At 44.9% G+C, this 12,423-nt stretch overlaps 1 protein-coding gene across 1 annotated transcript in view; it reads right to left on the reverse strand.

The window, feature by feature from the left end:
- The window catches only part of CCDC60 (coiled-coil domain containing 60), a 165,860-nt gene that overhangs the window by 17,625 nt on the left and 135,812 nt on the right, over positions 1 to 12,423 (reverse strand). Inside the window, exons 6-7 of the mRNA XM_036823211.1 lie at positions 6,634 to 6,724; positions 2,340 to 2,574 (exon numbers count right to left, since the gene is read on the reverse strand). Of these exons, the coding sequence (XP_036679106.1) occupies positions 2,340 to 2,574; positions 6,634 to 6,724 (326 nt within the window). The remainder of the gene's footprint in view (positions 1 to 2,339; positions 2,575 to 6,633; positions 6,725 to 12,423) is intronic.

The following is a 12,423-nucleotide window of genomic DNA, read 5'->3' on the forward strand; positions in this document are numbered from 1 at the left end:
TAAAATCAGAATTTTGATGTCCAATCTCTCAATCTTAAAAAGTCACTCCTACTTTTTTTTTTTTAAACAAAGCCTTGTGTGGTAAACAAAACACAGTCTGCAGGAACCAGCCCATGTGCCCCAGTTTTCTATCTCTAAACTAAGACAAAAGCAATAGGAATGAAGAGGGTAGGGTTCAAAAGAGCTTTGGGAGATGGCACTGACTGGAGCAGGCAACTGGTTAGACTGGGAGTAGGAGTAGTGTGGCCGTTAGGGAAGGGTCTGTGGTGTCTCGGGTGCCTGGAGAGAGGGCACTATTCTCCCCTCCCCTCATTGCCAAGTCTCTTCCCCCTCTGGTCCCTCCTTCCTTCAGCTCTCAGGTTGCCACTGGGAGAACCATATGTGAACTCTGGGACTGAGGCCCTTCTTGAAGCTGGGGACTCTTCTCTGATTGTCTTACTTGAGAGCAAGGTTTTCAGAGTTAAGAGACACAGCGCGGACACAACATTAATAACCACACACAGACCTTTGAAAAGAAGACCAGGTCTTGTTACCCCTACACTTGCAACCTTCCAGAGCCTTCCTCTTGCACTTGGAATAATTCTGAAGTCCTTACCTTGCTTTACCAAGGCCACGCATGCTCTCACCCCTGCATCCCTCCCCAGCTTCGTGTCTTCAGAAACTCAAATGTCAGAGCTGAGAGAGGCTTTCCTTGACCACCCTGTCTAACCTAGCTCCATTCCCACCAATAGTCTCTCTCTAGCCTGAGTCTTGTTTTATTATCTTCCGATCATGTATTATCTGCAATTGGCCTGCTATTTATGGCTTTCTTGTTTATGTCTGCTTTTTCCTTGTAAAATATAAGCTTGGGGAGGGCAGGTACTGTCATCCTCAGTTCCAGGAACACAGTAGCTGCTCAATAAATACATTTTGAATGAAAGAAGGTTCAAGAAATCCAGAAGAGTCATACATCTGATGATGGTTTATCTCAGTTCCTCTCCATCTACGATAATACTTCTGTTCAGCAAACAGCTTTTCAGGGCTTAGAACTTTTCTTGGTCTCCTGTTAACAAGGGGGATGGTGGAAAAGTTTCTCATTGGCCATCATTACTATGAGTCCTGACCACTTACTGAACTTTTGCACTTTTGCCCATTTATGGCTTTGATAATCGGAGCCCTAATCAGGCTTTCTGGTTTACCTTGACCTTTTTTTCAACCTCCTTGTATCTGTACTAAACCTGGTCCAGCTTTGGTTGCTATGGGCATTCTAGATTGTGTGAAAGAACACTGGCTGAGCAGGCAGGCCTCAGCTTAGGTGGCACTGAGGGGACAAAGCATGTGGGGATATGGCAGAGAAGGTGTTTCATGCACCAGAGTCAATAGTTCTGCAGTGAGCCTGCCTCTTTCCTGCCCCTTTCTCTTTCTTCCTTCTGCCTTCTCCATCTTTCTGCATAAATCCTTTCTTTTCCTGTCTCCTTTTACTACACAAACTCAAGCCAGAAAGTCCTGAAAATGAATTTTTTATACGACTTACGGAATCCAGTCACAATTCTGTCTGGTGGAGGTCCACAGGTTCCCCCTAAAAGACTGTGCAAAAACATGTATGTGTGTGTGCTTGCATTTTTTTCCTAAAGAGAGGCCCATAGTTTTCAACAGATTTTCTAAAGAACCTGTGTCCTCAAAATTGTGAACCATTGAAAAGGCTTGTTTCAGAGTGGGGGTCACAGAGTGATACAACTTCCCTATATAAAATATCCAGAAAAGTCAAATTTCCAGAGACAGAAAGTAGATTTGTGTGGTGGGAAAGGAGAGGGACTGCCAATGGACATGAGGTTTTCTTTGGGGTTGATTGAAATGTTCTAAAATTAGATGGTGCTGTTGGTTATACAACTCTATAAATTTACAAAAAAATCATTGACTCGTACACTTAAAACAAGTGAATTTTATGGTATGCAAATTATACCTCAATAAAGCTGTTAAAAATAGTAGGCACTGAATTTCAAAAACATAGTATGAAAAAATGTAAAATATCTTATCAATACTTTTTTATATGATTACATGTCGAAATGACAGTATTTTATAAATTGGGCTAAGTAAAATATACTATTAAAATTTTTAAAAAGAGCAATTGATGACCATGGGCTGTCTCCCAAGTAGAAATGGTTCAGAGTAACCCAAGTTAGAGTATATTTCTGATCTCCACTGAGGGAAAGCAAAGGGGTCCATGGAAATTGAACAGGGCTAGGGGACCCGTGTGTCTCCTTTACCTGAGTGGGGTGAAGGTGGAGCACGAGGGGCTCTTGATATCTGGCTTCAAGGCAGAGTCAGGGCAGATTGGTCAGATCTAAGGTAGGACTTACTGACATGGAGTGGTTCTTCTTCAGGCTTCGCCGAAGACGATTCATTGTCCTCAACGTCCTTGCTGCCTGTCGCCTGGGTGATCACACTCTGGGGCTCATCTGAGCCCGGGTTCACGGAGACCATGCTGCTCTGGGGGGATGACCCTCCACTTGTCCGAGACAGACTGAGGGTGGAGCCTCGCCGGCTTGGTTTGCGGCTGGTGACGCGTGCTACAGGAACCTTGAATTTCTTGGTCTGAAGGAAAGAGAAAATAAAGAGGGATTTTAGAAAGGAAGGAAGGAAGGGAAGAACGGAGGAAAAGAGGAAGGGAGGAAGGAAAGAAGAAAAGCGAAAACCTGGCTCTGAACGTGAATTCCTTTTGGCTCTTTCCAAACACCATGAGACATATTCTGGGTCTGGAAAGACCTTCTGTCACAAATCAAGATAATTTATACATGTGTTTATTGGAAGCGAGTTTGATGGGACTTATTCTACTCAGTGAGTGCAATGGTTGCCCAAGTAGTCACCACAGGAAGCCAAACATATATTCCAATGATGTTGCCATGGACGACAACAGTTTTTCACTTTTCTTTTGTAATAGTCATCAGAGTTGATTTTTAAACTGGGGGAGGATGGGTCTAATTTCTTTAGCTGCATCTTGGTTTCGACCCCCAATTCTATCTATCAACCTCTTGTTCACCAGATGACACCTGGGACTCAAAGAATAAAGAGTTATGTTCACTGGGGTTTTCTGAAGAATACAAGATGGAGAAAATTCTAGGCTTGACATTCAGGAGGTGGAGGTGGGGGATGCAGATTTGTCTGATGAGGGGGCACTCTTGGGGGGAGGGGGGAGGAGCCATGATGGAGGTGGGTGGGAAGACCTAGATGACAAGTCCTAGGGGGTAAAAGGGGGTAGGTAGGGAAAGTCCTGCGAGAAGAATGGGGATTTTTGGAAGGAAAGAGTCAGAGTGGACATGTTACAGGAATGTGTGTGTGTCTGTGTGTGTGTGCATGCGCGCACACAGACCCTCTTGCATGATTGGTGTCACTTCAGAATGTACTGTGTGGGCTTACGTCTTCATTTAATTCATGATTCATGTCTTAGGCTTCCTAACTTGCCCTAACTTGCTCAGCTGCTCCAGGATAAGAGCTCAATGAGGGTCTGGGCTACAGTTTACACTCCATTAAAACAGAAACAATTTCATTTGAGAACATTTGAAATGAAAGCCCTTGGAGGGCAGTCCAAGGTCTTCTTTGGATGAAACTCATAGTATGTGATACCCGAGGGAAGAAGATAAGGAGAAGAGGCAGCACTGAAGACCACACAACATTTAATAAATACCTAACAGGGTGGAGAGAATTGTTTTCAGCAGGACTCACCTCAGGGAGTCCACTGTGTGTGATCAGAAGTAATGTTTTGATTGGCCACCTCATGGGGCCCTGAGTGTAGGTGGAACCTCCCTGCTCCGGAAGAGCGGAGGGATTTCTTGCTTGCACAGGGCAAGGGGAGGGTGGGGGAAGAGAGACGGAAGAAGGTTGTGGGGCTTAAGATGTGGTACCTTCCTGGGCACGCCACCTCCCCCAACGTATTCAGTGAAACTCTACACAAGTGATGGAACGCTTCGGAATGTGATAGCCTGGGGAACTGGAGTTCAAACTGGGTTTAACCGGATCTCCAAGGGAGCATAGGAGTTACAAAATGACTGTGATAACGAAAAAGCAAATGCCAAAAGCTGGCATGTTCTTCCCTTTGATAAATTAGGGGCTTGATGCAATGTCCCCTTTGTCCTGGCATCGCAACTGGACAAGAGCTTGCCAGACTGACAGCCCCTCTGCCCCCTGCCCCCACAGGGAGAGAGAACATCAGCGCTCAGGGATAATACCTGTAGAAGGCAACTCTTCCTGCCTCACCTGGCACGACATGAATTCTTGACTCTGGAAACCACACTCTTTACATCAATGTCATTTTTGAAGGCTGGACAGATTGTGTCACCAGGGCAGCCTGGAGTCTTGCAATGAGCACCAGACTTAGAGCCAGGGGACCTCAAGGGGGCCCTGAACAAGTCACTCTCCCCTGCTTCCGTCCCCTCGTCTATACAACAGAGAGGACGGGCTGGGATGATCTCAGAAGAGCTTCCCATACCCAGAGTTCTGTGTGCATCTTCCTTGCATTAGGATTTCATCTTGTGCTCCTAAAGTTACCATTAATTAAAATTCAATTAACAGCCACAGACAGGAAATCCAGAGTGAAGGGCTGACACTTCTCATTAATTGAGAGTGGCAGAAAAATAAAATGTGGGGGGAAGATGTGACAGGCAGTTTCAGCATCCTGCTTGCCCTTTATTGAACTGACTCTCCCTGAATTGACTTAAATCCCCAAATGCTTCTTCTCTCTGTTTTGTATTTCACTCAGGAGTGGTATTAACTGGCTGCCGTGTTGCACCTCAGGAGGGACTCCTTTTTTGGCAACAAAGGAAAAGATTTCCCTGAATGATTCCTTATACTTTCTTAGAAGCAGGGGTTTCAAACTGGTGGCCCATGGGGAGACATGTTCAGCTGCCCAGAGTTCTACAGATTGGGGATATCTTTATATAAGAACTGAGGTTACTGGTCTCTCCTGAAAATGATAAGCCCTGGGGCCCATTTTCACATGGTGAGATGAGTAGAACTAAGCAGAGGTCCTTCCCTTTAGCTGTGCAGGAGAATTCCTGTTTGCCACAGACCTCACCACTCCCTACTGTATTACCCAGCCTGATTTTTTTCATTTATGCCATTTGTCCGGCTCTTAATGATCACTGCCTTGGCACTGACAAGCTCCACACATACAGAAGACTATCAGTTGCTGTGGAAGTTGACTGGAGCCTCTCTTTCAAAGTCCTTAATTTACAGGTGAAGAAACTGAGGTCAGGAGAGAGGAAAGGACTTCTCCAATGCGATGCAGTGAACAGAGTCACAGTGGCTAAACTAGGTCTCCTGATTCCTAATTTAGTGCTCCCTCATCCTCGGAATGGACCACACTACAGCCCAGAGTTTGATCTACAAACTTGCCCCAGGGGGAATTCAATTCAGTGAGAGTTCAAGTGCAGTGATTCACTCTTCCTTCCTCCAACTGTAGTTGTGAATATTCCTGAAGGACATTTTTTTAAAGGTTTGTGGCTCCTGCTGCTTTTTCTGTGCATCTCTGGAGACAGATACACACGATATCTCCATAGCAACTTTCTGTGATAAAAACAAAGGCTCTCCTTCTCCGACTTAGAAGTGCCCTGATGAAACAGCAAGAAAACGGTGAAACTTCATGAGGGGCAATGATAATCATACCAGGGAGAACATGGTTTTGAAGAGCTCAGTGTTTTAATAAACAGGGTTTAGTAAACAGATCCAGGATTAACTCTTGGCTCTGCCACTGCCCAGCTGTGTGGCCTCATGCAAATCACTTAACCTCTTTGAGCCCTAACTTTCTGCTCTCCTACCTGGAAATAAGAATAGTGCCCCCATGGGGTTATTAGGAGGACAGGACTGGCTAATACACCTAAAGAGCTTCCTTAGCACAGAACCTGGCCCACTGTAATTCTGTTAAAGATTGGCTTCTAAAAATTATATAACCACAATAATGCTCAGCATTTTCACATTTTCAAAGTGAGATTGCATACTGTTTCCTGGGGTTCTTTACTAATGTTAAGAAGTGAGCAGAAACCAGCATTATATCCATTTTGTGGGTTGGAGCACAGGTTCAGCAAAAATCTCATTGTGTGTTCTCTCAACTGCCTTTAGCTCTCTACTCTTGCCGTTATTATTATTGTGGTGCTTGTTTGTTAAGTGGATGAGTTTGGGGGTTTTGGGGGTTAGGAATAGTTTTGAGTGAAAAGAATAGACCACTTGATTTTCTCTTAATAATAAACACACGTTCTAGTTTGTAGAAAACCCTGTCTGTTCAATCACTCACTTCTTATTTTCTGACTGAGTTTAAAAAAAAAGAGAGAGTGAGAGAGACAGAGAAATGATTGTTATTGATTAAATATAGAGTGAGTGAATCCATTTCCTTCCAGTGACATCTTATTAGGCAGCTCCTCAGCCACCCCTTCCCTCCTGCGTGGGGTGGTGTCCAGCCAAATGACATTTCTTCTACAATCCCCAGATAAGCATTTTAATTAAAATTTATAAAAACAATCCAACGGCATGAGGTTCTGACTTCCCTTCACTCAAGAGAACCAACTAGAAAAAAAAATCCCATCAGAGAGAAGACTGGCCAAAATGCCTCCCACCCAAGTTGCGGCTGGTAGCCAGGCAGCAGAGTCACGTGCTGACGGTTACCTTCGGGGCTGTGATGAAGTGCTCCCACCTCTGTCCCATGGACTTGTCCTTATTGATTTTTTTTACTGTGCTCTTGCTTCCACCTGGGTCCCTGAGTGAGAAACAGCTTAATGAGTTTTCCGTTTCTAGAGCCTCAGTTTATTACAAGTACTTTTAAGAAATGCAATAAATGGATGATGGATGGTGGCTGTTCCCTGCTGTGATTTTTTCCCCCCTCCTATACTCGGGAAGCAGTGGAAGGGACAGTTCTCCACAGCCGGGTCTCACGAGTGGGAATCGAGGTTAGGAGAGACCACCGCTTACTGGGTAGGGACTGAGGGAGGTGGAGTGTATTTGTACACATTCCGCATCTGTTTGCATTTTGGACTTGGTTGGGTCCTCTCGTAGGCTCCAGGGCAGGTCTGCGGTTCCTCTTGGGGGTGAATTGAAAAGCATGTTCATTTCCAAATCTCTGCTTGCTCTGGTGCCTAAGGGTCCCACCATCAGGGCCACTTCTGAGTAACGCACAGAGAGAATTACTAACTTTGCTTGGGCGGGGGGAGCTTATAGGGTGCGTTGCACAACGAAAATCACTGGTTTGGAGTTTATCGAAAATTCTATACAATTCTACATGCAAGATGCTTCTGTGCATTCTCCCTGAATTATCTCAACAAAACCTTGTGATGCAGTCACTTATCATCCCATTTTACAGATGAAAAAACAAACTCGGGGTCTTAAGTCACTCATCCAGGTGCATATTCACAATGAATCTAATGACCCTCACTTGCATGGGTCCCGCCAGGGCCCTGTACCTAATTTTGTATTTTAACTTTGTATTCTTTTTCTTAAAGCGCCCCTCTCCCCAATTAAATAAATTTCAGGTCACGTGAAACCTGGATCTTCCCTCATGGGTTGGAACTTTCTGGGTATGAGACTGAAGCCCCAGCAAGTTTGGATGGTGACATACCTATAACCCTTGATCTGAAACCTGTGGGATCGGATGTGTTGCCAAATTCAGAATCTTGGCATTTTGGAATGGAAATATGCTGCACGTATATCATACGTTAACATAATCCTTCCAGTGGCGTCTTGGCAGCATCTTATAATCAAACACGTTAATATTTCTGCAGTGATATATATGAATATTTACACTAGGTGGGATAAAGACCATAAATAGCTTCAAGTTTTGTCACCAAATCAGTTTGGTTCGTGTCAGATTTTGCTGTCAAACTGAGTTATGGAAAAACTGAGTTTTCAGAGTCTTTTGGATTTTGGACCTGTGGCTATGGGGTGGAGGATCCCTGTTGATAAGCAAGCTCTCTCAGCGACCTCTACCTATCTATGTATTGACTGATTGATCTATTGACCTCTCCATCCATCCACCCATCCACCCATCCATTTCTTTCTTTATCTCCTTTTTCTCTGCAGAAAGGATTTTAGATGGCTGGGAGCCTTTAGATCATTTGGCTGGCTGTCACCCAGCGTAGAGGAGGGACTTGAGGGAATGAGATGGTCAGACCAGTTTGATGTGGGGAGGCACCAACAGGAGTCTAGACTTAGCAGGGGCTGCCAAGTGCTGGTGGTGGGGGGAGATGCTCAGACAGGAGGCAAAGGCGATCAAGATAAAGCTTGATTCTTATGGCATGGGGGTCTGAGCCGCAGAATCAAAGGTTTTTACCAGCCCAGACGGGGAGGGGGATGTGTGTGCTCTTTATTGGCAGAGCCCTTGCTGGGCATCTACCAGCTCACAGCCGCAAACTGAGAAATGCACACAGATGACAAGGTGAAAGTCAGGCTGGGGAGGGTGGGGTGAGAATGTGCCTCCAAGCTTTTTGTAAGACTTTATGTTTGATTACACAATAAAAAGCCCTCTGAATAATTAACAGTGAAGCTTATGTAACGTTGGTTCTGCCTGCCTCTCCCCAGAGTAATCAAATTAGGGAATATTTAAAATCCAGCTGGAGGAAGGAGCATCAATACTTCAGTCCTATAAACGTTTAAACTAGCGGCACTTTTGAAGTCTGATTTAAGGCTCACCAACTGGAAGCTTTAGTGTTTCCGCTTTGGAGCGTTTCTTTCAAGACCACAGGGCTTTTCTCGCTTTTCCCCTTTGCTAACGCAGCTCCTGCTGTGCCTCCAACCTTCTTCTTGATGTTCAAAAGCAACCCCTCTTCCCCTTTTAAAATTAAATCTGGTATGGCCAAGCTTTCAAAATCTTAAATATTCAGACCCAATCGGGAAGATGGAGGTTTCTTGTTCACGCAGACTTCCAAGACGACCCAAAATCTATTGTGACTTCAGGCAGCAGGTTAAATGAGCTAAAAATGCAGCAAGCTTCCCAGGGATCTTAAAAAGCCCTGAGCATCGTTCTTGCAAAGCCGCTGATACAGAAAGGGCCTGGTTGGACAGAATCCGTCTCTCTGATGTTTCACTTTCAGTAGCAAATAAACCAAAAAGGAGGATCAATAAGGGGAGAAAAGGAAATAATCCAAGCGTTGTCATCCACAGTGGGCTGACTACACACTACTACACAAGCGAGCTCATGTTCCTGCCCACGACCTGGAGGGACGGTCAGTGCCCTTCACCCACCAGAGTCCCAGGTCTTCTCGGCTTCTTAAAGTCGGGTGGGGCTCTGTGACTTGCTTTGTTCAAAAATACTTGAGCGAAAGTGACACGTGGCCTGTAGGGCGATGCTTCAAGGGCCAGTGCTCAAGTCAGATGCCCTTTCCTGCTGCGGTGATGGGGAAGCTTGTGATGAGGTGGCGCTCCTATCAGCCTGGGTCCTGGGGTGACGACGGTGAGCGGAGTCCCGTGCGGTAGACACGTAAAGGGTGAGCGAGAAATGCAACTTGTGTTGCACTAAGCTGCTGAGATTTGGGGGTTGTTCATCACAGCAGCTTGATTTAGCTTACCTAATCGATGCCTCTGATTTACTGCCTGTGTGACCTCAGGCCAGTCTCTCTGAGCGTCAGAACCAGGAAAAGGGGTGTACCTGGGTGGTTAACAGTGGGTTTAAGAATCGGGTGGACCAGCTGTTTGAGTCCTCCGCCTGCCCTGCTGCTTCCTAGATGTGAGATTGTGTGTAACATTTACCCTCTCGGAGCCTCAGTGTCCTCATCTGTCAAATGGGGGAATATTAGCTAAGTCAGAGGATGATTAGAGTGAAGATGCAATGAAATGGGGCTCGTTAGGAGCTTTCCAGGGTGCCTTGTACACAGAACTGAATACAGCTGAACTATGAACACCACCGCTTTTTTCAATAGAAACCTTAATGTGGCTTGGAGGAGGGGTTGATGGTGGGGAAGGAGACACTAGGGCACATCCGTGGGGGAGAAGTGGCTGTAATTTTGAGACCACATTTTCCCTCTGCTGAAGCTATCTGGGGGATCCTATTTGCCAGAAATCAAGGGAAGAAGTCGTTGAGCACCGCTGCGTCTCTTTTAACTGTACCGCCAGGCACATTTTGTTCCTAGCAGCCACTTGAAGACATCTATCCACAGTGGCAATCAGAGTAATTTTCTCAAATACTTCACCCTTTCTGAATCCGCATTTGCTTCTCAGGGTGGAAAGTCTGCTGGCTGGTTTAGGATGTGTTCACGTGGCCACCACAAGATGGGAGAACGGAGGTAACTGCTGATTTTGCAGCAGGGAGGGAACAGAGATCAAAGCTGCCAGGATCTCCTAGGCCAGGGTGCCCGTCCCAACTCCTGAGTGATAGGTGCTCTGATCATCCTGCCACGATCTCCTAGGCCAGGGTGCCCGTCCCAACTCCTGAGTGATAGGTGCTCTGATCATCCTGCCACGTTTTCCCACTCCTGTCGAGATGTCCACTTGAGAACAGGAGTGGAGGAATGATGCAATTAGGTCAGTGCAGGTAAAATCAGAGACTTCACTCAAACGTCACCTTCTCTGTGAGTCTTTCCCTGACGACCCAACTTAAAAGTCACCCCCCCCAACCCTGTCATTATCACATCACCCTGTCAATTTCTTCATGGTGCTTAATGCTATCTCAAGGAATCTTGATTATTACATGTTTATTATCTGTTGTTCCCCTCCACATCCCTTGGAATAGAAGCTCCAGAAAGCAGGAATGTTGTCTGTTTTATTTTCATGGGTGAATCCCCAGTAGTGCCTGAAAAAAGTGGGTTGAAGGAAAATGAGACTTTCTGGGCTTGGGGTCAGGGGAAGCATTGCTACTAATGTGTTGTTCAGAATGATGCCGCATTTTCTTCACAAGAGTGACAATCTGGCAAAGACTTAAAGATTTTGGGGGAATTGGTTAAGTATGTTGATAAACTCCACAGTCGTTAAAAGAGGTTTTGACACGGAGAGATGTTCCCGTATATTAAGTTAAATAACAAAAATTTATTTGCAAAACAATAAATGTAGAACGGCCTTTTTTTTAAAGGAAATTATATATTTATATATCATATGATCTTGGTAAGTTGGGGTCCCTTTTGTATCCTGGCAAATATTACTTTTTAATGAGTTATTTATTTATTTATTTTTTCTTGACACCAGATTGTTCCCTAAATTAATTGAAGATTTGGGGGGCTTGGCTAGAAACAGAGGAAACAATCATTTAGTGGTTAAGTGCACATGCTTTGCATCTGGGCTACCTGGGTTCAAGTCCTGACTTTTACTAGCTGCGTAACTTGGAGCAAGTTACTTAAATTCTCTTTGCCTCAGTTTCCTCATTTGTTAGTCAGAATGAGCCTCAAATAAGGTCATATATCCAGAGCAGTGCTTGACAAAGAAAGCACTCAAATGCCAGCTATTTTCCTTATAACACAGTAGTTGGATTTAGGTGACTGTGTCATATTTGAAATGTTTTATATATAGAAAGGCATCTATATTTTTCTAAAGCAGGTGTGGGTTCTTTGTGCCTGAGAAGCCCAGTCTTTGAGTGTCTGGACTCTCTTAATGAAAATCAGGATTTTCCACTTGGACTCTCCAATTAAGAGGGGGTCCAGGAGTTCCCTGGTGGCCTAGTGGTCACTGCCATAGCCCAGGTTCAATCCCTGGTCGGGGAACTGAGATCCTTCAAGCCAAAAAAAAAGGGTGGGTCCAATGGTGTCTCTCTGGGACAAACCTGACTGCCCCAGCTGAGAGCACATGATTACCTGACTATGGAGGCTCAAGGCTGTTGGAATAGCTCCTCCCCTCTGCCTGGAAGGTAAATCAGTAACTCTTCACTTCCCTCTTAGGCCTGGGGTCTGCCCTGTTCTTCCCCATTGGGTGGGGGTGAGTGGGATGGGGAAGAGGTGGCACTAAGGTTTGAAGTGCTTGCTTACACCGGGTCTTGTCTGTTTCTCTGTAAAGATCCATTTGTTTCTAGTCAGTCCTTGGAAAGCGAGTCTCTAATAAGAATAAAACCAGTACAAGTTCACAACCCCTGAACCAACTCCAAAATCCAAAGGGTCTTGACAACCAAAAAAAAAAAATTAATAACCTATTTGGCAGCAAAACATGACCTGAACTGATGGGAGGCTATTGATGACCTTTATTTACCTTGAGTATCCACTTAGTATAAATATTCATTCAGTTTTTTTTCTGCAGAAATATGTTTGATGATACGGTGTTGCCCCAGTTCCCTCTGGGAGTATGATGTTCTACACGGTGTATGTCCCATGTTTCTTTTCTAAAATGTCAAAAAAGAAAAAAAAAATCAGAATTCTGAAACGCAGCTGGTCCCAAAGGTTTGAATAAAAATCTGTGGGCCTTGATATATGAAACAAGCCTTACTTTGCCTTAACAGAAGCTTACATCACTCAGAGAAGGGTAATTAGTACATTCATTATTGAAGGCTCA

This window comes from Balaenoptera musculus, chromosome 14 (assembly GCF_009873245.2).
Source record: "Balaenoptera musculus isolate JJ_BM4_2016_0621 chromosome 14, mBalMus1.pri.v3, whole genome shotgun sequence".
NCBI classification, from domain to species: Eukaryota; Metazoa; Chordata; class Mammalia; order Artiodactyla; family Balaenopteridae; genus Balaenoptera; species Balaenoptera musculus.